We start from the raw sequence: 24,927 nt of genomic DNA, 5'->3' as shown, positions 1-24,927 counted from the left end.
TCGATCCCCGGCTGCTCCCCGGCCACCTGAGGAGGGTCCCACATGGCGCGCAGACCTCTCCTGCCGCCCGCTGCTCCCCTCAGCAGTGTACTTCGGTCCTTCTGTCTGCTCTGCTCCCCGCTCTGGCTCTGGTGAATTCTGTCACCCTCCCGCGCTTCTGACTGTACCCAGTGCATGTGTAAACAGAACAAACAAACAAAACAAATAAAGAAATAAACATGCCTCTATTAAAAAAAAAAAAAAAAAGCTTAAAAAAATAAAAAAAAATTAAATCTGAATGATGATGGCGTTACTCACTGGTGGAATTATTTATTTGTAAAAGCTACATTTGGGTGGCTGCTTCTGGGGAAGAGAACTGGAGGCTGAAGCAGCGCCTGGCCCATAGGCATTTCCAATCGACCGAAGGGAATCTTAACTCCCGGTCTAGTTTAGGAAATCCAGCACAAACCATGCCCGTTTCCGCATGGCAAACTCAGGGCGGGGACACAAGGAGGCGAAGAAACCGGTGGATGCTCTACCCGGCCTCACGCTCCCCCTAGAGCCGAACTCACCCAGCTTTCGCGAAATGTCCAGGGCCCTTTAGGCCTGGGAACCGGCAGTGCCACACCTTTGACCCTGTGCGCATGCGTGGGAGCTGGGCCGCCGGCGTGCGTGTGACGTCACGAGCGCGCCGATGTAAACTCTTCCTTCTCTGTTTACAGTGCGCGGGTGAGTTAATTTCTTAGCAGGTTTGGAGTTTATTTTGTCATCGCGATCTGTACTGGTGTTATAATGAGGCTGATTCAGTTCAGATCAAAATTTGGTGTAGTTATTGCAGAGAAACTGCTCCTACTTGTCTTTCTTGTACTGTGAGTCCGCTGTGTTCAGCCTCTTGCTCGGCGTATTGTAACTGACTTGAGTTACTGCAATTCCTGCTCTCAAGGTGTTTGCTGTACAGTTTGGGGAAAGTTGATGCACACACTTAAATAGTGACACTAGTGAGCATCTCTTTCAAGTGGTTTGAGAAAAAAGATTCAGCCTGAAATGCACATATTAACTTTCTTTCGATTATATGGAGGGAGGGATTGTATTGCTGGGGGTTGGGGGGGTGCAACATCAACTTTGGGGCACAGTTTGCTTACGGAATATTGCACCCTTTCCTTTCTCAGTAGCTTGTACATTTTAAATTGCACTGGTGTAGGCAGTTTTTTGTGCAGTTTTTGCAGATCCTAATACTGCTTTTTAGAGGTATTTTAAAAGCAAACTAAGTAGGGAAAAGTTAAGTTTCAATGCCTTAGAAGAAATGCTTACATTGATCCTTGTAATAAATTTACAGAGTAATCCATCATCGCTGTCCCCACACGCTGTGTTACTAACTTAAAGAAAAGGAAAGCAAAACTAAGTCAAAGATGCTTAAAGCAAATTATTGTGGTTTTTTTTTTTTTTTAACAAAACACTTTTTGTTTTAGTGTTTTCAGCAGCGTCTTGTCAAGTTCCATAGATGAATTTACTTTGGACAGTACTGTGAAGCAGGTCTGACATGCCACTTGAATTAATAAAAGAAGTCAATGGGGTGCCTGAAGTTGATCTGCTAAATAGATTACATAAAGTAGATTTTAAATCTCTACAGCCAGGTTGTGATTATAGCAAGAAGTATATCCAGGTAAGAATTTTTATAACTAGAATTTATTTTCCTTCTAAAAGGAATGAGAACTTTTATGTTAAGCTTATTTATGAGAGTTTTAAGAATAGTTTTATCTGTGTCATAACATTTGAGACTGAATATTTTGATGTTAAGTTATTCTTAATTATCCAGCATTTATTCAACAAACATTAGTTGAATTCTGTGATACTCAGGAATAAGTTTTGGAGATATAGTGATGCATTAAGATGGCTCTGGACTACAGGTGATTTCATTCTTGTCGGCTCTGAAAGGTTGGGCCACCTAATCTCTGATTTTAACTCAGGTGGTATTAGCATTATGATATGTGAACATTTAGCAGAGAGTTTTTGGCTCTGACAAGTTATGTCAGGAAATGTAAGCTGTAATTTAAGGAATGACTGAAAACTTTCATTGAGAAAGTTGGATGTTTTGCCAAAAACCATGGAAGATCCTTAACAGATTTTAAGCAGGAGAGACATTCACTCTGAGTTCAAACTGCTCTGCCTTGTTGGTGAAAAAAAGGCAAGATTAGAAGGATGTTAGATAAGAGGCATAGAAGTAGTTATGATAATCTACATGAGAGTTGAGTCCTGTGGCAAGGGAAATGAGGGGAGTGAAAAAATAAATGAAAATGAAAAAATAAAAATAGCAAAAGAGTATCTTTTTTGAGCTTTTTCCATGAATTAGGTAATAATTTAAATGCTTTATATAACTCCTGTAATCATAAAAACAAAACAAAAAAAAAAAAAAACATTGGTCCCTGTGACTTAGGGAGGTACTTCTTAATTGTAGAGGAAAGTTAAGTAATTGGCTTAAGATATGTAGAGCTAGTAAGTGGTCCAGCTAGAATTAGAATCTAGATGATCTGCTTCAGAGCTGATAGGATAAAGAAGGGAAATTAATAGCTATAACTAGATAAAGAGGGCCAAGCAGAGTTCGGGACACTCCCATGTTTCTAATTTCTGGCCAGCCTGAGATTACACTAGGATGCCCAAAATTAGGGAAAGAGATGTAGATCAATTTTGGGTATTTTTCAGATTTTTTTTGGAGGTATCCAGGTGGTAATATCCAATAGACAGTTGGGTATAGAGTTCTAGTTTGGGTGAAAGAGTAGAATGAGAAGGAAAGAAAAATTGTGTTGAAGGAATAAGTGAAAGAATATAGCATGAACAAGAGACTGACATGATCTAGAGAAGTAGGGAAAAAAGATACAGGGTTTTTTTGTGATTCCTTTATTGGACTAAATATTTACTTTTAATAAAAGAAATATATTTGGTGGTGGAGGAATGAAGAGGAAAGGTTGTAATTACATGGAATGTTAGGTTAAAGAAAAAAATTGTTAACATTGGGTAGAATGGAGATGTCTAAATATGTGATTATTTGTAATTCTGCAAAATTTCAGGTTTTGAAATTTAAGGAGACTTAGTTAAATAAGGCCAACATATAGTTTGCTTTCCTGAACATGTAATTCATGTCTAATATTATTGTTATTTTGTCTTGTTTTTAAAACTCACAGGATTAGTCATTTTCACAGTAAATTTAATTTGGATTTATTACATTTGTCAATATGATCAATATCATTGTTATCATCCTTTGTTATCCATTGTTATCATGCTCTTCCTACCATCTGGGTACAGTTTTCTTTCTATAGCAAGTCTTTGAGTGGTAATTTAAATGAGGGAGGGTCTCTAGCAATTAAAAAAAAATCCAACAAACAAAAAGTCCTTTTATCTGAAAATCTCTCACATTATTTAGTGGGGTATATAGAACTCTAGACTAATCATTACACTCTCAGCATTTGAAGGCATGACTTATTCTTTATTTCTGATCATGTTGCTTTTGAAATAACTGTTGCAGTCTAAATGTTTCATCTGCATTGTTAACTTTCCTTCCCTTCCCACCACTTCCTTCCCTGGTAATGGTCTCACTCCTAGTTGTCTTTAAGAGTAGTCTTGTTGTCTTTGGTGTCCAGCACTTTCATCTGGGTATGGTTGGGTACTTTTATTTTTATTTATACTGGTTGGAAATTATTTTGTTTCTGAATTATAGGGATTTATTTTCCTCATTCTTGGAAAAACTTCTAACCATTATTTCAAACATTGATCCTCTCCTGCTTCTGCAACTCATATTTACATATATTTAAGATGTATTTGTGCTTGCGTTGTTCACACTGTATTTTTTGGTGATTGCTTTGTACTTTTTCATTGTTCTTCTATAAATTTTCATTTCTTTCTCGGAGCAAACTCTTCATTTTTTTCATTAGTGGAGAACACTATTACAGGTTAAAAGAAGCTGGGGTTGAGCTAGTTCACCTTTATCTGTAAATCAAGGAATTGGAACTATTTAACTAAGGTGGATTAAGAAATTAAATTATGAACCTAAAGTATTTTTAGAACTTCTGATTTTTCTCTAGAAAAGTCACTGTCATGTCTTAAAAATAGCGACAGTACTTGGATTTCTTGAAAGATATAAATCTATTTTTTAAAAAAATCCGGTTTTACTGATATCAGTGTTATAAACTCTAGTGGCTTTTTTACCTTTTGCCTTCTATTTTTCTCTCATTTCAGGGAAAACTTGCACTGATCTCTACTTTAACTTATGATGGAAAAAGAACACCTGTTTTGAAAATTGAACTACAAGGTATATCAAAACACCATTTCTGCTTAATTTTTTGCCTGTAATCTAAAAGCGGGTAACTTTATATCTCTATACATATGTGTGCATATACATATATATATATGTGTATATGTACGCACTCTCACATATACACCTAAGCATAAAAACAACTTCTCATGGGTAATGAGAACATATTAAAAAACTATAGTATAAAAAGCTGTAGAATAAAAGGTTAGTCTTCTCACTAATTTTTTTCCATTATTCCATCCTCTTCCCCATTGCTTCTAATTTACTTCACTTTCCTATTACCTCATATTTTGACTCTAACTGATTCCCCTACTTCTGATTTCACTAATGTGACCTAAACAGCTTAACAAACTTTGTTTTTTTAAAAATAAATTATCGCCATAATACTTGCATTGTAACATACAAGTTTCAGTTGTGCTTCATTATACATCAGTGTCTCTATATACTATATTAAATTCATCACTAAAGGTTCAGTTCTGTCCTCCTTAATACAGTTGATTTGTCATTGACTGACTTACCTCCCTGTTTCTGCTTCCCTCTGGTAAACCACTAATTTGGCCTACTAGTCTAAAAATTTATTTTTCTTTTATTTAGTTAATTCATTTTTTTCTTTATGTATGCACTGTGAGTGAAATCATATGGTGTTTATCTTTGCTGACTTATTTCAGCAAGCATGGTATCTTCTACATTCATCCATGTTGTTGCAAATGGAAGGATTTCATCTTTCTATATAGTTGAGCATTATTCCATTATGTATGTATCACTAATTTGTTCAATCATTGGTAAATGGGTTGTTTTCAACCTATGGTATTGCAAATAATTGTGCAGTGAGTGAACTCTTTCCTTGCCCTTCTTTCCTGTCAGCATTCTGTTTTGCAAATTCTAGTTTCTTTGGTCTCCTTAAATCTGAACTTCGCTGGCTCACTGAATCTTCTGGCCTTCTTTTAGAATTGCCTACACTGTCTGCAGCCTGAAAATTGTCCAGGAAATAAGCTAGGGCTTTTGCTATATTTTAATTATCAACAAGACCACTTTCTTATATCTGTCTCTGAACTGTTGTTATAAGACTGCAAAGTAAATCCAGTCCTAATACTCTATCACTATGAAATATACCATACATCCTGGAAACACTAAATATGGCCAGGAATAGACATCCAAAAAGTTTGTATTTGAAGAACATGAGTGTTTAATTTGTGTATTTACTTGTTTTGAGGAGTTGGATTTAAGTTGTGAGTGAAAGGATGCAATAGGCAGCCATATTTCTTTGCTAGGTGCCAATAGACCAGAGTTCTAAGTCATGCATAAAAGACTGCAAATTTTGGAAAGCTCTTTCACGTACTTGACAGATGCATGAAAGTCTAATAGGAGAGCAGTTTCCTCCAGTAGTTGAATGTTTCAAAGCTGATTATGAATGATACTTCCATCAGATGGTATAATTGAGTATTAACATTTGTCCCTGTTGATAAGACTTTTAGAGAATGAAAATTATGGAGATTCTTCCCAAAAAGCCTAGAATATTCAAATGAGATTCTGTGTGCAATGTTCGTTCTTTATTTCTGAAGTAATTTTCATGGTCACATTCACAAACAACCCAGTGTTTAACTCCACACACAGTGTGCTTTTACTCTTCAATATATGGGTACTGAGAGAGAAGAGCACATTTATCTAGATTAAAATTTAGTGTACTGAGAACTGTAGATTACTATAAATTCAGCAATAATTAAATATTTGTGGAGTGATATATACTATAAAAATTGAATAATAAGTACCTCATTAAATTTATTTTGATTACAAGCATGAAAAAGTATTAAGTGGTTATTATGTGATGTTAATGTTCTATTTACAAAGTTTATAGGATGTATACTATTTGAAATGTGTTATAATTTTGATTTTAATCTGTATATTGGTTTGTAATACCAAAGTTATTAAAGTAAATTGTGCAACATTGTAATTTTTCTTCATGAGCACACTTTGAAATAATTTTTAGAATGTAATTGTCATCCTATTTTATTGTGTGAATTAAACTGCTCTATTTAGTAAGTGTATTTCTGTGTATGTGTTTTTTCTTTCTCTGTAGAACTGGAAAATTCAAATTCAGAGGCTAATACTATAAATATATCATTTTTTGGAAAATTAGCAAAGGACTGTTCAAGAGTTTTCTATATAGGGGTAAGATTTTTTTTATTGCTTTATTCTAGAAATAGAATTATTGATGATGCTTACAAACATTATTTTAGAGATTTATTATTACTAGAAGGTATGTTAAAAATTATACTTTATTGGGCCTCCCCTGCTGGCGCAGCAGTTGAGCGCTGGGCTGCAAAGCTGTCCACAGCCTTTATAGTGCCGGTTCGATCCCCAGCTGCCAGCAAGGGTCCCACATGGCATGACAGACCTCTCCTGCCGCGCCCGTTGCTCCCCTCAGCAGTGTATTTCATCAATCTGCCTGTTCTGTTCCCTGCTCTGGCTCTGGTGAATTCTCTCACCCTCCCGTGCTTCTGACTGTACGCAGTGCTTGTATAAATAAATCTTTAAAAAAAAATTATACTTTATTTTTTTAAGATTATCTTTTTTAAAAGATTTATTTATTTATATAAGAACTGGGGTACAGTCAGAGGCGCAGGAGTGTGAGAAAATTCACCAGAGATAGAGTGGGGAGCAGAATAGGCAAATGGACCAAAGACACTGCTGAGGGGAACAGCAGGCGAGGCTGGAGAGGTCTGCCGCTCCATGTGGGCTTCTCCCTGGCCAGCTGGGAATTGAATCCGCACTGCAGAGGCTGCGGACAGCTTCACAGCGTGGCGGTCAACCCACTCTGCCACCAGGGAGGCCGAAAAATTATACTTTAAAAAGAAATATCTTTGAATTGCAACAACCCTAAGAGGTCAGTAAAACCTACTAATATAAAAAGGGACAGTTTTCCTCTCACTTCATTTTAATTTTTAATATTCAACAGATTATTTTAAAGGTATACATTTTCTCCTTACTTAATTAAAAAATAATTCTTACTAATTAGAAAAACAATAGAAGCTGTATCTCTATATGTTTTTAAAATTTTCTGTTATTTCAAAAATATATGCTTGCCAGTTCTAAAGCAAGATACTACCAATGGGAACTCAACAACCTATTAAAGCTTATAGACATCGTGACCAAGTGGAATTTATCCCAAGAATGCAATTTCGTTCAGTATAAGAAAATCAATCATTGTAAAGTAAGTCCTATTAATAAAGCAAATGAGAAAAAATATCTTAATTGATGCAAAAAAGGCATTTAATAAAGTTCTGTACCCTCTCATAATCAAAATATACAGAAAACTAGGGATAGAGAACCTGCTCTGCTTAATAAAGGACAATTATGAAAACCCAGTGCTAACATACTTAATGGTGAAAGACTGAATGCCTGCCCCCTAGGTTTAGAATTAAGACAAGGATGGTTGCTTTTACATCTGCTGTTCAAGTTGTGCTGGAAGTTGTAAGCAAAACACTTAACAGAAAAATAAGAGCTTTAAACTGTAAAAAAGACAGTGAACTATCTCTCTTCTCATTCTAATTTATTTACCTTTTAAGTTAATTACTGATTTTAATGAATGCTTCATGTTAAAAGACCTGTACTACTTCACTCATTTTCTCTGAGCCAGGACTGTGGTAGAACTATTCCTGTTGACTCAACTATGCAAGAAATTGTTTAGTGACAAGGACTGACTCTTTTTCCAAGTTACCACAATAGGATAGTGTAGACACAAAAAGGAAATGACCCATTTGCTAATATCTGAGTTACCTGAGTTAATTCAGAGAACTCAGATCTCTTTTATGTTTTCACATTATAACCTTCATGCACGTTTACTGATAGAGTCTTATCACTTTTAGTATTATTCACTCCTCAAGCTGTTTTCCTAAAATGCTTTTTTCAGCAGATTGCAATAAACACCTATTCTGTATATCAGAACATACTCTCCACACTGAGTTGTGTCATTCATGTTGTTTGAATGATTCAGTATGCTCTTCTCAAAAATTTAGAGCTTAAAACAATGCATATTAAATCTTGATTTTCACCTCAATCTAATGAGTATTTATACAAACTAATGCTGCTTATTACTTATTTATCTTTCTTATCCTCTGGGTATTTGAATTAATTTAAAAGCCATTATGATTTATAAATGCATGGGAAATGAATCCTAAGAACCTTTCATTCTTTCCACTCTGGTTTTGGTCTGCAGGTCAGTTTTTGCCAGTGTTAATTCATGCAGCAGGTATTTGTTGCCCACTGATTATGAACAGAAACCGATCACTTACATGACGTGCAGGTTGATAAGACATTATTCTTAGTCCCAAAAATCTTACAGGATTTTATTTTAAAGATTTATTTATTTATGCATACAGGCACTGGGGTATAGGCCAGAGGTGTTGGGGTGGGGAGAGAATTCACCAGAGACAGAGTGGGGAGCAGAATAGGCAGATTAACTAAAATACACTGCTGAAGGGAGCAGCAGGCAAGTCAGGAAAGGTCTGCTGCACCATGTGGGTAGCTCCCTGGCTGGGAATCGAACTCATGCTGCAGTGGCTGCAGATGAAGGTGTCTAGCTTCATAGATTGCGCCTTAACCCCTTGCGCCACCTGGGAGGCCCAAGACCTTACAGTTTTGAGAGCATTAAAAACATTAAGAAAAGTTTATAAAGGACGCATGGCAAAAAATATTAAAATGCTGCACAGGATTGTTGAAAAGAAGAATTTCTTTTCTGGAAAAGGAGCAATATAAAGTATAGCTCACAGGGAAGGTTTATTTATACCTTTATATATAGCCCTGCTTTCAAATATAGGTAAAGTCAGATACATTCAAAAGGGAAAAATGCTATTTATTGCTAGTGGGTACTCAGAATAAGCAAAGTAGATAATATGGAAAATCTCTAGGCATGTCAGAGAATCTGATTAGTCTAGCATTGAGTGGAAGTGTATGGAGATAAAACACATTAGGTCAGTGCAATGAGATCACCAAGGACATTCAATGAAGCTTATATGTGTATACTCAATATAAGTTCATGTTGAGAAATATAATAAATTAAGCTTGTTGGGGGGTTATTTCCATGTTATTGAATGTATGCTAGAGGAAAAGTTATAACTTTTTATGTAATTGTGTGCTTATGTTATAATAGACTTCTGAAAAATTCTCTTACAAGTACAGATGTCCACCTTCTAGTGATTTAGTCACTTTACTTAAAATGTTTTCTCCATCATGAAAAAAATAACTCAGTATTCTAAAAAAGTTTAGATTGTATAGGCAAGTAAAAATAAAATGTTTATCTGTACTCCTAATAACTGCATTTAATGTATTTCTTTCCATATAATATGTATAAGATTTTTTAAAGTAAAATAGAAAATAGCAGGCTTTTTAGAGAATTTAGACTGAAAGCATTGCGTATTTTTCAATTTGTAAATGTAATTTATTCCAGAAGTGATCTTAATATTTTATTTTATAAATATTTAATATTTTATTCCTCTTATAAACTGCCTAAAACATGGTAGACACAAAATCTTCAGTAAGAAGGAAAATATTCTCACAGCTAACTGTGGAAAGTGTTATTTAGAATTATTAGCATAAACTAAGTTATGTTTGCAGTCTCACCTTAAGGATAAAAAGGCAGAAACTTGTATAGGTAAAATATCTGAATAGTACCAGAGAATTTAGCAATATAAATTCTTTTGATACAGAGATATTTTGTTGGAGTACCTACTTTGTTCCATACACTGTACATACAAATAAGACTAGGACATGACCCCTGTCTTAAAGTGCTCGGAGCCTGGCTAATGCATAAACAGAATATCTTGGGACTTGACACCAGACCCTTTTATGTGCAAAGCCTAGAAATTTTTATATATCTTAAAATTTTGTCATTAAAATTAGAGGAGTAAGATTACATATATATAATATATATGTAATATATACATACATATATATTAATGTGTATGTTTCAGTATTTGGAAAATATGATTAGGGAGATTTAACTAAAGATTGAAGGCAGGAGTAAATGGAGACTGTTTTTTTTTGTTACTCTCACAGACCTAAGCAGGAAGACCTATGTTGTTCTTAGTCTATAAATGGAAATATTTAAACTTGTATGCCTCATACATTAGTATTGCCACAATGTGGACTTTTCACATTAATGGCATGTCTTTCTCAATGTAGTTTCGACTCTGAGATTGTTTCATTTAAATTATATTCTTAATACTGTTGGATCCTGTTAGGTCTTCACCTTCATTGTGTTTATTCTTGGAAACTTAGACATAAATTGAGGTAAACATTGATTTTTAAAGGCCCACTAAATATGTAAAATTTACTTAGGATTTTCCTGCTCCATGAAGGACCTGCTCTATGGTGACATTGTTGAATACCCTTTTAGAGGATGTGATGCATTAAGCAAATTTAGGCTAAGGAGTTTTTCATTTTATAGATCTGATTCCTGTTTTTAATGATCATAAAAATATGAACTAATATGGCATTCAGTATTATAGATATATTGAGGATTAAAAACCTTTTTTCCTACATAGGATACCATTGCAGTAGCTGGATTTACTGTTCTGCCAGCATCTTCATCTACAAGCAGAGATGGAAAAAATAGTTTATTTTTGGAAGTATTAGAGGACTTAAAATCAACTGTTTATGTAAGTTCCTAAATTTTAATCTAATCATAATTTTATTGAACTAAAATGATTCAATGTAGCAGTATTTCTGTATAGCTGCAGTTAAGTTATTTAGACTAATGAAATTATTTTAATTGAATATATTAATTTTAAAAGAGAAATTTTTTTCCTTGACTTTATCTTTGGAATGATTCCAGACAGAAAAGGAAGATTTCTTAATGATAAAAATCTCGAAAACTATAGTCTTGAGATTGGGGTGGTTCAGTGATACCAAAATTAATAAATTAGATTTAAGTTTATTTAGACAACTTTACCCACATCAGTCTTATTTGTAAACCATAACTTTAGGCCATTCTAGTGAATTTAAATTATACTAAGGTTTATAGCTTCACTAAAATGAAAGGTTTGTAATCATATTGGAGGTCATTTGTATATAAATCAACCATTTTTTTTTTCAGGTTTATGTTAAATCTGTAAGAGATTTTTCTTCAGAATCAATGTCTTTGGTAAGTTGATATTCAGGTTAGTCTGTCTTACGTACACATACATACACATGATATATACATACAAATACATACACAGGTTTGATATACTTTATAGCCTAATTTTAAAATAGTATCAGTAAAATGGGAAAGCATAATCTCCACTCTTTTGATATCTTTGTTTTTAAAGATTTATTTATTTATGCATACAAGAAGAAGGGTGTAGGCCAGAGGTGTGGGGGTGAAAGGATTCACCAGAGACAGAGTGGGGAACAGAACAGGTGGAATGACTGAAATACACTGCTGAGAGGAGCAGCAGGAGAGTCAGGAGAGTTCTGCTGCACCATGTGGGTTGCTCCCTGACCAACTGGTAATCGAACTCATGCTGCAGTGGCTGCAGATAGCTTCATAGGTTGCCTCTTATCCCCTTGGGCCACCAGGGGTTGATATCTTATGTTACACTTGAATTATATATATATATATTTTTTTTTTTTTAAAGATTTATTTATTTTATGCAAGAACCGGGGTACATGCTAGATGTGCGGGAGGGTGAGAGGATTCACCAGAGACAGAGTGGGGAACAGAACAAGCAGACTGACGAAATACACTGCTGAGGGGAGCAGTGGGCGAAACAGGAGAGGTCTGCTGAGCCCTGTGGGACCCTCGCCGGCTGGCCAGGATCGAACCAGTGCTGCAGAGGCTGTGGACAGCTTCACAGTGTGGCACTCAACTGCCTGCGTTGAATTATATAGTTAGCTAGTAATTGATATCTAGTTATTTTGTTGTCTGTAATATCTGCTGTTATTCTTGTTTATGCTACATACACAAGAAAATTAAAATGGAAAAAAATTATTATATGAGGACATGGATTTTTACTACTTTTAATCATGAGGCACATTCATTCTTTTGCTTCTCATCAGCTTGTATTTAAATAGATTATTATGTGCTGAATTGTGATTTGACAAATTATGTAATTTTAATTAAAGATACTATGCTTGAGATACTTTTTATTTGCGTTTTTCCCAATATTTTATAATTTTTTGTTCTAATAATCATATTTCATTAGAATTTAAATTCACTTGTAGCTGAATGAAATTGGAAAAAAAGTTATATATTGATAAAGTTTAATAGAGTTTGATTTATGCATATTCCTGAACCTTTAGTTTCTAATAACAAGGTTTCATGAGATTTCTGAGCCCTGTCCTTTTGTGTTTGACCCAAGGGATTAGCCTCTTGGAAAATAGCCAATTCATTTTAATTTGATTTTCTTTTTTAATGTTAAGTTTTAGTGTGATAGGTAATCTTATTCCAATTAGAGGTAGGATGGTTGGATGATAGTACCCAATATCTGAATCCTTTTAAGGATTGTTATACTAAAATGCAGACACATTCTCGTAAGTCACCTTCCTTTTTTCCCTAGACTTAGGCACTGCACAGTTATTTCAGAAAATTTTTCTTCTTTTTCCATTTTCAATATCCATATATCATTTGTAAATCAAAATCTGGCTTCTTTAGGCATAAATAAAATATAGCAGTAAAGGGGGAAAAACGTACTATAGATCTCATAAATTTTAAAGTCATGGTAACTAAGGTTAAAAACTATATCCAGATCTTTTGAACTCCATTTCTTAGAAATCATGTATCCAGATTACACCATTTATAATCAAGGTTATTTCTGGGCCTCCCCTGGTGGCACAGTGGTTGAGCGCTGGGCTGCAAAGCTGCCCACAGCCTCTGCAGCACCGGTTCGATCCCCGGCCGCCGGCGAGTGTCCCACAAGGTGCGCAGACCTCTCCTGCCACCCACTGCTCCCCTCAGCAGTGTATTTTATCGGTCTGCTTGTTCTGTTCCCCGCTCTGGCTCTGGTGAATTCTCTCACCCTCTCCCACGCTTCTGACTGTACCCAGTGCGTGTATAAATAAGTAAAAAATAAAATAAAATAATCAAGGTTATTTCTAAGAAAAACACATTGGTTTATATAATAAACTTTATAACCTGTGCGGTCTTTTTTTTTTTTCTTTTTCTTTAGGATACAGTCTCATTTTAGACACTTAAAAAGAATAAATGTAGTTAGATTTGTAATTTTACAAATTTGACCATAAAATGATTCTAAGGTAAATACCTCAAATTTTTTGTATATGCTTTGTTTTCTCTTTCTTTAGATTTCAGCGCCACATTATATATATACACCACTAAATCAGCTTAAAAGTGGCATGATTGTCAATGTCTATGGTGTTGTGAAGTTCTTTAAGCCTCCGTATCTAAGCAAAGGAACTGGTATGTATTAAAATTGGTTGAGATTTTAATAGGCTAGAACTTTCTAGTTGTTTTGGGAACAAAGCTCCTGAGTCCCCCCGTCTTGGATGTTTAGTTTTGATTTATAATTGTAACACAGCACAGATATATATTTTCGACCATTTTTATTTATAAAATATACATGGCTTTTAGAGTTTAAAGAATAAGAAAAGGATCCTAAACTGCAACTTAATAGCATATGAAAGAATGAAATTGACTCAAAAAAGATAAATATAGAGGCATATACAGCATACTATAATACTGTATGTTGGTATGTAAATCTGGTGTAGAGGTTAAAAGACAAAAGTATAAAATAATTATACCTGTAAACATACATTAATGGATATACAATATAAAAGATATAAATGTGAGATCAATAGCAAGTATGGAGGGAGAGAAGTAAAAGTGTAGCGTTTTTGTATGGAATAAAAGTTTATTTCTTATCATCTTAAAATAGAGTTTATAGCTGTAAGATGTTTTATATAAACTCCCTGGTAACACAAAGAAACACCTATAAGAGAGATACAAAGGAAATCAGTGAAACCAAAAAAAAAAATCAGTGAAACACAAAGGAAGACATCAGGAGAGGAATCAAGGGGAATAGAGACATACAAGACATAAAATAATGAACCAAAAGGCAATATCATGGCTTCCCTATCAATAATAACTTAAAATGTAAAAGGATTAAGCACTCCAATTAATAGACAAGAATATCTAAATGGACTGAAAACAAGATGCTATCTACAAAAGATTCCCTTCATATTTAAGGACACACATACACTAAAAGTGAAAAGATGAATGCAGACTTTACATTTTCCTAAGTCTACATCCTACTTTCTGCTCCATCCTACCATTCATCATGTACTCGTATACATTTTTTACCTTAGTTTATTTTCACCACATTCCCCACCCCCAGCTGAATTTTGCAATTAATCTGTTTTACAAATACCTATAAAGATGTGATCATTATAATTGTTTCCCAATTGCAAGTGCTACCCTGCTGACTTTTTAATTGACCGGCTAAATTTAGGAATTAGCTACATTATACTAACGTAAGTCTATCTCAGTAGAAGATGTAATTTAAAAAAAAAATTGTATTTTGTACGTTGCTGATTCTTATCGGTAAATTGATCAGCAAATATATTTTTTTAAAAAAAGCAAAATGATAGTATTATACAATGAAATACCTATTTTTAAAATATCAATTATTCAATATTAATTGTAGGTAATAGACTGTAATCATGTTTTCTTCTAATGATTGTTATTAAATCATACATATTGTGGAAGCATTGGAGAACCATAATACTTGTTATAGATTGATATATATCATATCTCTATCGATATATTTAGTTGGATTCATTTTTTTAGTTAAAAAAAATCATAAGGAATAATAAGCCAACTGCTATTACTAAGATATGTTTCTCTGTTTCTTCCGAGATACTAAATTAAAATGAATGTCATCAGTTTTATCTGAACATATTCACTGAACTAAATTTATTGTCAGATACAGTGAGAAGGCTTTACTGCTAGCAAGACCATAAAGTTTAAAAACTATCTTATCACGTTAGTTACACTCACATTTTTATTTCTGTTGGTAGAACCCATCCTTTAACATGCTGCAGTAGAGTCAGACAAATAGCTCTGATTTTTGTGCTCTAGAGAGGATCAACTTCATTAGTACAGCTACAGAGAAGTACCAAAATAAATGTACAGGAACAATCCACAGCTGGGTCTTTTTTTTTTATATTATATAAAACAACATCATCTCACAAAAACAAGGCCATGTTCCAAATATTACATCCAGATGTATGTAACTAGTTTCCAGGAAGAAAATTACCTCTATGCAACTCATATTTAAGTAGATGGAAAAAAAGTTTATTCTGTTATATATTATTAGCTAGAATTTTTTCATTAAAATTCTTTTCATATATGCTAAATTCACTGTGGCAGAGGCAATTTGATGCAATTTAGCATCTTGACTAAATTTTTTCTTGAAATCTTTCCTCACATTATCAGTAATAATGATTACATGTGACCTGTCATTTGCTGTTATTTTTATATCTGGTACCAAGTGCTTTATTCCTCAAACTTTATAGTCAGTCTTGGAGGAGTTGTAGCTTAAATCTGTCAGTCCTGTTAGAAGGAGTATAGATATATATTATCAGCTGTGATATTATTCATTATGAAAACTCAGAATTTAGTCTAAAGGATCATGGTAACCACATATATTAAAAGATTGTTGCATCATCAAAATTGATGTTGATAATGAATCACTAGTGGTACATCATAATGGTATCTTTCACATAGGAAGACACGGTTATTGCTACCTTCTTAGGATTTTGGTACAGTTCCTCTATAAAGCTGTTCAGGTTATGCAGTATTTCTATTTGAGAAAAATGTATTTGTTTCTAATTTGCAAAAAGGCACTTGCCAGTTAGTGGTGCCATTTGATATAATGGACCTATGTAGTGTTTCTGAGTTTAAAGTAGAATCCTTTATAGTTCATTAAGCTATCTTTTGGAAAACTGGTATTCTCTCAGGACCATCAAAACTTGCAAGTGGGTAAAGACTGGTTATATTGTGCTTTTTTTCTCTCTCTTCCCTCTCTCTGCCCAGTCCATTCTTACTTTAACTCTGAAATTATCACATACACTTTGGAGGAATGAAGGGGAAGGGCCTAGATAAAGAATATGTGCATTGCAGAGGCTACATGTTTCTATTCCTGAGATTTTGTGTGAAAAGGCCAGCATGTAGATGCATGTGTGTATAGCCAGAGCTGCTACTCTCGTGGGCTCAGGACAGTTCCTCTGTAAAGCTGTTCAGGTTATGCAGTATTTCTATTTGAGAAAAATGTGTTTGTTTCTAATTTGCAAAAAGGCACTTGCCAGTTAGTGGTGGCCCTATAAAGACCTTTGATATAATAGACCTATGTAGTGTTTCTGAGTTTCAAGTAGAGTCTTTGTAGTTCGTTAAGCTGTCTTCTGGAAGGCTGCTATTCTCTCAGGACAATCAAAACCATGAGATGATTTTCAATTTTTTGAAATTGAGATTGTCTCATTTTTTTAAACCAACATCCCAGCACCTTTTTTTTAGCTGCTATGTTGTTCATATTAAGTATGTACTGCAAAGACTGGGCTCTGCCAGTTCATTCTGACTACCATCTAGATCCCACTGTTTATGCCCATTAAATTTGCCATTTTGTTGTGGCATTATATCCCCAGTTTACAAAAGTGACTCATTTTGAAGCATTTAAGCGAGAGAAGTAATGTAGAAATTATTGCAGCTTAAAAGAGCATTATAAGTACAAGTAGTAAATACTTGTCAGGTACAAATATGAAATGTGAATGTGGTTATTTTATTACAAATGAATCTGTGATATGTGATATTGCAGAAAGTCAAGAAACAAAAATGTAAAAAGACCAGGTTTGATGTGTGCCTGATTTTGTTTTGTCATGAAGATGTACATTAAAACAACCCACAAATTAAAGAAAATTGTATTTTATTCAAAGTACATTGTTCTTTTTGACAAACTAGTCACATGTTTCACTAATAGAATTGGTTAATTGTGTCATTATTATTGGAAATAAAGGGACCAAAACTACAGAGGCATTATTTCCAGCAAAAGCAGGTCCAAGTGACATTATTGGCAATATTCATATAAATCCAACTGCAGAGATAGCTTTCGTTGGGAGGGTGTTTATTGGCTGTCAGGTAACATAAGTGACTCATTCTGTGGAGAAACAGTTGTGTGTAGTGAGATGAAACTTGTTTGTACAGAGTAGGAATTAGCTTTCCTATAAATGGGGAACATTTTCAATATTAGATTTGTAAACATCATTTCAAACAATTAAGCTAATGATTTTTTCATTTCCATGTCATCTGGCCTTTCCATTCACTTTTGTATATATACTTTCCTTCATTTTGTATATATACTTTCCTTCATCCACTTACAAATTTATAAATTTTGGTGCACAAATATCACAGATACATAAGAGTACCATTACAAGTTCTTTTAGCCAAACAGAATGGTCCAAGATCTTACCCAAAAATATTGTGAAATTCTTCCTAATCATTGATTTATTAGCTAGAAATACCATATTTTCTATCTTTAGAAATATTTTGTTTTCTCGCAGTTCTTAGAAATACATTTTTGTGTGTATGAGTTGTTGATATCATTACCTGAAGAATCATAATCTAAGATTTCATTCTTGTGATCAATTTCATTATTATGAAAGGCTTTAAAGTTCTATCTGCCTTTGCATTCATCTTCTGATTTATTTAATAATGATTAAAGGACTTACTGTCAATTTTTTCCCCTGTGATTATAGGTAAATGTTCTTTAGATCTAAATTCTTTTTTTTTTTTTTAAAGATTTATTTATTTATTTATACAAGCACTGGGTACAGTCAGAAGCGCGGGAGGGTGAGAGAATTCACCAGAGCCAGAGCGGGGAGCAGAGCAGGCAGAAGGACCGAAGTACACTGCTGAGGGGGGCAGCGGGCGGCAGGAGAGGTCTGTGCGCCATATGGGACCCTCCTCCGGTGGCTGGGGAGCAGCCGGGGATCGAACTGGTGCTGCAGAGGCTACGGGCAGCTTTGCAACCCAGCTAGATCTAAATTCTTAACTCTGTTCAAATAAAGTTAAAAGAGGAAGTGCCAAAGATAGTGTCTCCCAACTTATATCATTTTGAAAAATAATATTACAGTACTTTGAACAACGCAGTGCAATAGTGATGATTTATTTCACTCTTTCATCATCCTAGGCAATTCCATCATTTTCCTTTTTAAAAAATTAATTCAGAGAATTATTCATTACTAGGAAATAGAAGTCATTGCTAGAATAATGAAATAGAAGAATATTTCAAGATACAGGGAAACAGATGACTAAATTCCTTAATATAGCTTGGATTTATAAAAGGGTACTATAGAACCATATGATAATTGCAAGCAAGAATGTGTTTTATTCTATTAAGAAATAAGTAAAATTTATCTTTGACCTATGGAAGACTGTTCAGAAAAAAAAAAAATAGTCCTGAAGTAACACTCCTTACAAATAGGTAAAACTACTGAAAAAAGAAACTCAAAATCTGAAATTGGGTCCAATGGATCCTGTGGGGGGTATCACGAAATACTTTCTGAAGATGCTTATTAGTCTTGTTTTTTTTATATTCTTTGAATTATTTCCCCCTCCTCACAGAATCAGTTTCTCTTTCCTCCCTCCCACCTTGCCTTTCCCCCCTTTTTCCTCCCATTATTTCCCCATATCCTTACATTCTCACTCTCTTCCTTCTCTCCCCTCCACTTTTCAATCTTCCTTCCTTCTTCCATTTTCCTCTGCATCTTGTAATTTTTTTTGCTGCCTTGACATTTTAAAATGCAACTATGGGGCCTCTTCACTGGCGCAGCGGTTGAGCGCTGGGTTGCGAAGCTGCCTGCAGCCTCTGGAGCGCCGGTTTGATCCCTGATGGCCGGTGAGGGTCCCACATGGTGTGCAGACCTCTCCTGGCGCCCGCTGCTCCCCTCAGCAGTGTATTTCATCAGTCGGTGGCCTGTTCTGCTCCCCGCTCTGGCTCTGGTGAATTCTCTCACCCTCCCCCGCTTCTGACTGTACCCAGTGCTTGTATAAATAAATAAATAAATCTTTTTAAAAAATGCAACTATGGTTTATTTTAGGTTGTAGACGAATGTCTTTGCTTTGTATGTATTTTTTTTTTTTTTTTTACCAACATGATCTCTTCTAATCTGATAGAGACAAGTAGTACTTGCCTGTGGTGTACTTGCCTGTATACCAATCAGTCTGAGGTGAGTAGGAAGAGAGCTCCTATGAGACTGGAGGTATCTTAATGTGAAAATGAGTAGAGATTTATTATGGGGTCCTGTCACCCACATTCGAAGCTTTACCACTTCCAGGTTAAACCTCTCAGAAACTTGAATCACTGAAATATCACTGGGAAAAAATGTGTGTTCCACACAGGGATGCTTAAATGCTAAAACAGCATGCCTGCTGGCCTGAAGCCATTTGCACAGGAGTGATGGTCATAATGGCTGTCATTGCAACCATTGTTTTGTGTGTAAACTTTTAATTTAACCTGATTTTAGCTCTGCTTTTGGCTGCTACCCTTAATCCATGCCTCCCATCTTTACTGTCAGCCTTCTGGATTACAGTTGCCTCTGTTTATTTTATCCCCTAACCATTTACTTTCCATCTTCCTGACATATAATAGTATCTTCTTCCCCACTCCTTTACTCCCTTCTCCCATCCTCCTCCACTATTCTGGGTTTATTTTTTTCTGTCTCTATACTATTATTACTGGGAAGGACAGGGAGTCAACACATTTTCTCACTGTACAATTTTCTGAAACATGCATATTTACAGGCAGCACTTATCATAGTTTTTATTACTACTAACCAGTGTGTGAAGTTACCATTTTCATGGCAACCCCACTATCAATTTTTTTTCCAGTTTAAGTTGTATAAAATATCTCTTTCTAATGTGTAATTTTTTATAGGTAACTAGCACATCTTCATTTTCCCTTTTGAGTTTGTTGTATATTTTTCTATAAATTGTTCATTTGAATTACACATTTACTGTAAAATTCTGTGGTTATTTTTCATAGGATTTTTGTGCATCACATTGACGATCACATTTGCTGCAAATGTCTTCTAGCCTTTTGTTTTTACTCTAAATTTGTCTCTATTTTATTTGACAATTTTTTTTGCTTTATGATATCTAAATATGGAACTAATAAATTATTTTCCAACTTACATTAAGATTTAAATTTTTGTTTTGCTAAACTTTAAAAAGTTAATTTTCATGGAATGCTTTTGCGAAACATTTGGCAGCTTATTTTGAGAGCCAAGAAAATGTCTCTGTGTTTTGATTGTGTTCTTGGAAGACCTAAATAAAAGGGGGAATAGTTTCAAACTTGGTGTTTTGAACTCAGCATTTTCTTATTTTGTCAATTGTTTTGAAGTACTAAAGTCATAAATATTTTTTTTGTTTGTTTTCTAGATTATTGCTCTGTTATAACAATTGTGGACCAGACAAATGTAAAATTAACCTGCCTACTCTTTAGTGGAAATTATGAAGCCCTTCCAATAGTTTATAAAAATGGAGATATAGTTCGCTTTCATAGGCTGAAGGTATAGTTCATATTGTCTGGAACATATGTTTGATGAGAATTCTGTATAATCTATACTGAAAGTATTTTAGTGCACTAATATAAATTTATTTTGCTTAGCATAAATCCCTCCACTTCCATCCATTGTTGTAACAGAAATCAAGTTTATCTTTTTTTAATCGATGATTAGTATTCCATTGTGTGTGCATATAATATCTTCCTGATCCACTCGTCTCTTTGAGCACTTAGATTACTTCCATAGCTTGGCTGTTGTAAGTAAACAGTGTTATAGTGAACATAGATGAGCATCTCTGATTTCTTATTGGAAAATTTACCATGAAGTGGTAAATTTTAAGTGGTGATTAAGAGGGTTTATTCACCCAGAATTTTGTATTCAAAAAAGATTTTCTGGATACAGACAATAAGTGGCAGCTACTTATGAATGTTATCGGGAAGACTAAAATAATGTGAAATAGGAGTTTGAAGTGAATGAAGTGAGGGTAAAATCAAAAACATTTTTATATAAATGAAAATAAGAGAACCCATAGTCAGCATTTCTGCACTACAGGACACGCGGAAGCATGGTACTCAGGGCAAAAAGGATGCTACCAATTAGTAACTTGATTGCCAGGAAATGACAAAAAGATCATTAAATAAGTGCATAAATATGAAAGATAGCATTTTATTTCTTTTAATTTCACTAAAAGATAAATGACTGCAAAAAATGATAAATGGCTACTAAAAAACAGTAATATTATAAAGTGAGAGTTGTAGAATTCCATGTTTGTTAGGAATAAGGAATCTACCTCCTAACTCTTTATAAATGAGAAGTAAATTTTGTGTAGTATTTTACGGTTACCTGGTGCTTGTGGCCCAGTTGATTTTATAGTTTCATATGCTAGTTCAGTGAAATACATTAAAGAATTACATCTTTGTTAACTATGCCTGTAAGATTTTCCTAAATCTTTCTCTTCATTTCCTAAGTTGGCATCATTGTGCTATGTTGTTTTTCTGTTTTGTTTCTTACTTTGCCCCACATAGATCCAAGTGTATAAAAATGAGACCCAGGGTATCACCAGCTCTGGATTTGCATCTTTGACATTTGAGGGAACTTTGGGAGCTCCTGTCATACCTCGTACATCCAGCAAGTGTTTTAACTTCACCTCTGAGGATCATAAGATGATAGAAGCCTTGCGTGTTTGGGCATTTACTCATATTTCACCTTCTTCAACATTAGTAAAGTTGTGTGATGTTCAGCCCATGCAGTACTTTGACCTGACTTGTCAGCTCTTGGGCAAAGCAGAAGTGGATGGAGCATCATTTCTTCTAAAGGTGAATTTTTTTTTTTTGAATACTTGAAATTGTAAGCAGACCTACCTGTATATAAAACATTCCCTACATGTGTTTTAAAGAGCTTGTATTTCAGCATTCTGATGGAATAAATATTCATATTGTGTATTCTAGGAAAAGTTGAATTCTAGTTTATCATTTTTGATGAGCCTGGCTAGCCTTGCCACTTTGCTTTTGTACATTACTTCTTTATACTGTATGTACATCCAGAGAAAATTAGTATTGCCAATAGTTAGAGATGGTAATAGTTCATGCTCTGTTTATATATTATTTTAGTAATAATATAATATGAACTGGTTTTCTAAGGTTATTTTTTGTTTCATTTCTACATATACATATTTCTGCTTTTCTGTGTAAGCAGCCAGCCTTCTCACTTTTACTTTCTTGACCTACTTTTGTTGTGTTCCCTTCCTATGTCCTTTTACTCCCTGCTTCATGAGTAGATCACCCATAGGTGTTTTTAAGCACATAATTTTTCTTGTTATATTTTGTTTTGTTTGTAAACCAGGGGGCTAAAAAAAAAGTAATATAGACCCATCTAATCTATATTAATACCTACCCCCGTTTACTCATGAATAACATCTGGAGGAGATAGTTGTTCTGATATTTTCCTCACTGACTCATATTAGGCAGGATGCATTTAAACAAACGCTTCTTCAGACCTCATACCAGGGATATTTGTTTAGTTTCTGAACCCCTGGAACAATAAGAAAAGAAACGAAGCACAGTGACACTTGAATAATTTGGAGTTTAGCTTTATTACCATTGATACCTTGTCCATCTTTTGAATGGTAAATATAGAAATCCCTGAATAAAATATGAAGTTTTTGAAGTTGAAAATAGCACATCTTTTTATATTCATGAAACTGTAAGTGGAAAAGTAAAAACATGCTATGAAGAAAGTTAATTAAGCCCCATGCAACAAAACCAAACATCAGCCAGTGGTGGAAGGCATCTTCGATCACTCAGCTGTGCTCTCTAGTCAGATGACATCTTCAACTAATGAGCAGTTAGAAAATTCTTAAATTCTGAGATGAAAGCTGCCATCTTTTCATTCATATGGTTGAAACTAATTTTCTCTCAAAAGCAATAAAACATATTTCTATATCCCATTTTTATAGATAGCCTTTTTAGGTAAGTGAAAACAGCATTCATGCAGATATATTTTAAAATATAATATTCAGAAGTAAATGCAAGAAATTATAGCAGACTTTTTTTTGAGGACAATGTAAAATAAATTTGTAAATCCTTTGACTCAGTACTATTTTCAGAAATACATTTTGTCATAATAATTTAAAATGGGAAAAATACATTTAAAAGTTTATTTTTATATTTCTATGGTAACAGAAATTATGGAAAATCAGATAATAATTAGTTGAAGTATTTATTATGAATTACTGTCTAACAATGAAATGACATTGTAGTCGTATACTTGAAATAGACAGTCACTATATTTTGTTTAGTGATTAATGCATCTTCATTTATATACTAAAAATATAGTATATACTTAACAAAAAAAAATACCAGTAAGTATATATAGCAATATTCTACTTATGTTATATCTTGGAAGTCAAATATTGAGTGATTTTTATTTCGAAATTGACTTTCCGATTGCATTAAAATATTTTTTTTTAATTTATATTTTGAAAACAGAAGGATCCACACATTACTCCAAATGAGGTCTGTTCAGCATGGAAGATAGCATCATTAGTGTTATTATCATCCTATCTCAACCTGGATATGATGTTAATGCTATGTATTATATACTAGTGGTTATTGTATAGTATATTATGTGGATGTGATACCAGTATTAACCTTTTGTTAGCAACTATAACACATTCATCTTAATTACTTAGTAGACATGTTACACCAATGGAATTAAAGTCACAGTTTAAAGTATCTGTAGGCTAACTGGCAAGCCACATTTTTCTTTATGCAATTTACTTTTCTGAATAGTAAACTCTTAAATATGCATAGCTTTATCTTTTGAGCTATGTTTGTTTGTTTGTTTGTTTGCTTGTTAAGAGCTAGAAATCTTTGGTAGCCAGAGGGGTAAAGAGTTTATAAATCTTCTCTATAATATGATAAAAAGAATATAGTGTAACCCAGAGAAATCATATTAAATGGACCATGCAAACATTTGTTATCAACCAAAACTAAATACATAGATACTGTCAAAAAAGAAAATTCTCCCTCCCCCCATATACTGTTGTTTCCAAGAGAAGTTAATTATAATTTCAGGTTATTAAGAATGCAATATTCATAAGAATAAAGACTGTAGTGAGGTACATAAAGACAACATTCAGAGGTCTAAATGTCTTTGGGAACAAAAAAGGAGAAGAAAAGCATATTAGAATCTAATACCATAGCATATTAGAATAAACTTAGCATATTAACATAGAACATGATATATTCATATATATCATAGAATATGATAGCATGGAATATAATTAGCATTAGAATAGCATAGCATATTAGAATAAGCTTTCAACTCAAGAACTTGAAAATGTAACAGTACTGTAGAAAATGGGAAGTAGCATTTTAATAAGGTATTTAATTTTTAGATAGGTAATTTTAATATTGTCTAGGTGTTTAAAAGATTTTTAAAATTATATTTAATGAAAAGTTTCTCTTTGACTCTCTCTCTTGTCTCCCCACCTCCTCAGCATCTCCCTCTCCAAACATGGTAACAACTGAAGAGAGTTTCTCTGAACATCTTTTCAGAAATATTTTAACTCATATACAAATATGTATTATTTT

General features: G+C 33.9%; 1 protein-coding gene across 1 annotated transcript in view; it reads left to right on the top strand.

Annotated features, from left to right (window-relative positions):
- Positions 1 to 1,311: 1,311 nt before the first annotated feature.
- POT1 (protection of telomeres 1) overlaps positions 1,312 to 24,927 on the top strand; it is a gene marked incomplete at its 3' end in the record, with an annotated part of 44,405 nt that continues 20,789 nt past the window's right edge. Inside the window, exons 1-8 of the mRNA XM_084230374.1 lie at positions 1,312 to 1,642; positions 4,210 to 4,282; positions 6,363 to 6,454; positions 10,828 to 10,941; positions 11,379 to 11,426; positions 13,565 to 13,679; positions 20,709 to 20,839; positions 21,859 to 22,149. Of these exons, the coding sequence (XP_084086500.1) occupies positions 1,520 to 1,642; positions 4,210 to 4,282; positions 6,363 to 6,454; positions 10,828 to 10,941; positions 11,379 to 11,426; positions 13,565 to 13,679; positions 20,709 to 20,839; positions 21,859 to 22,149 (987 nt within the window). The 5' untranslated portion in view covers positions 1,312 to 1,519. The remainder of the gene's footprint in view (positions 1,643 to 4,209; positions 4,283 to 6,362; positions 6,455 to 10,827; positions 10,942 to 11,378; positions 11,427 to 13,564; positions 13,680 to 20,708; positions 20,840 to 21,858; positions 22,150 to 24,927) is intronic.

Source organism: Talpa europaea, assembly GCF_964194135.1.
Source record: "Talpa europaea genome assembly, chromosome: 3".
Classification (NCBI taxonomy): domain Eukaryota; kingdom Metazoa; phylum Chordata; class Mammalia; order Eulipotyphla; family Talpidae; genus Talpa; species Talpa europaea.
Note: the sequence above shows the minus strand (reverse complement) of the source record. Positions and strands in the feature narration are given on the sequence as shown.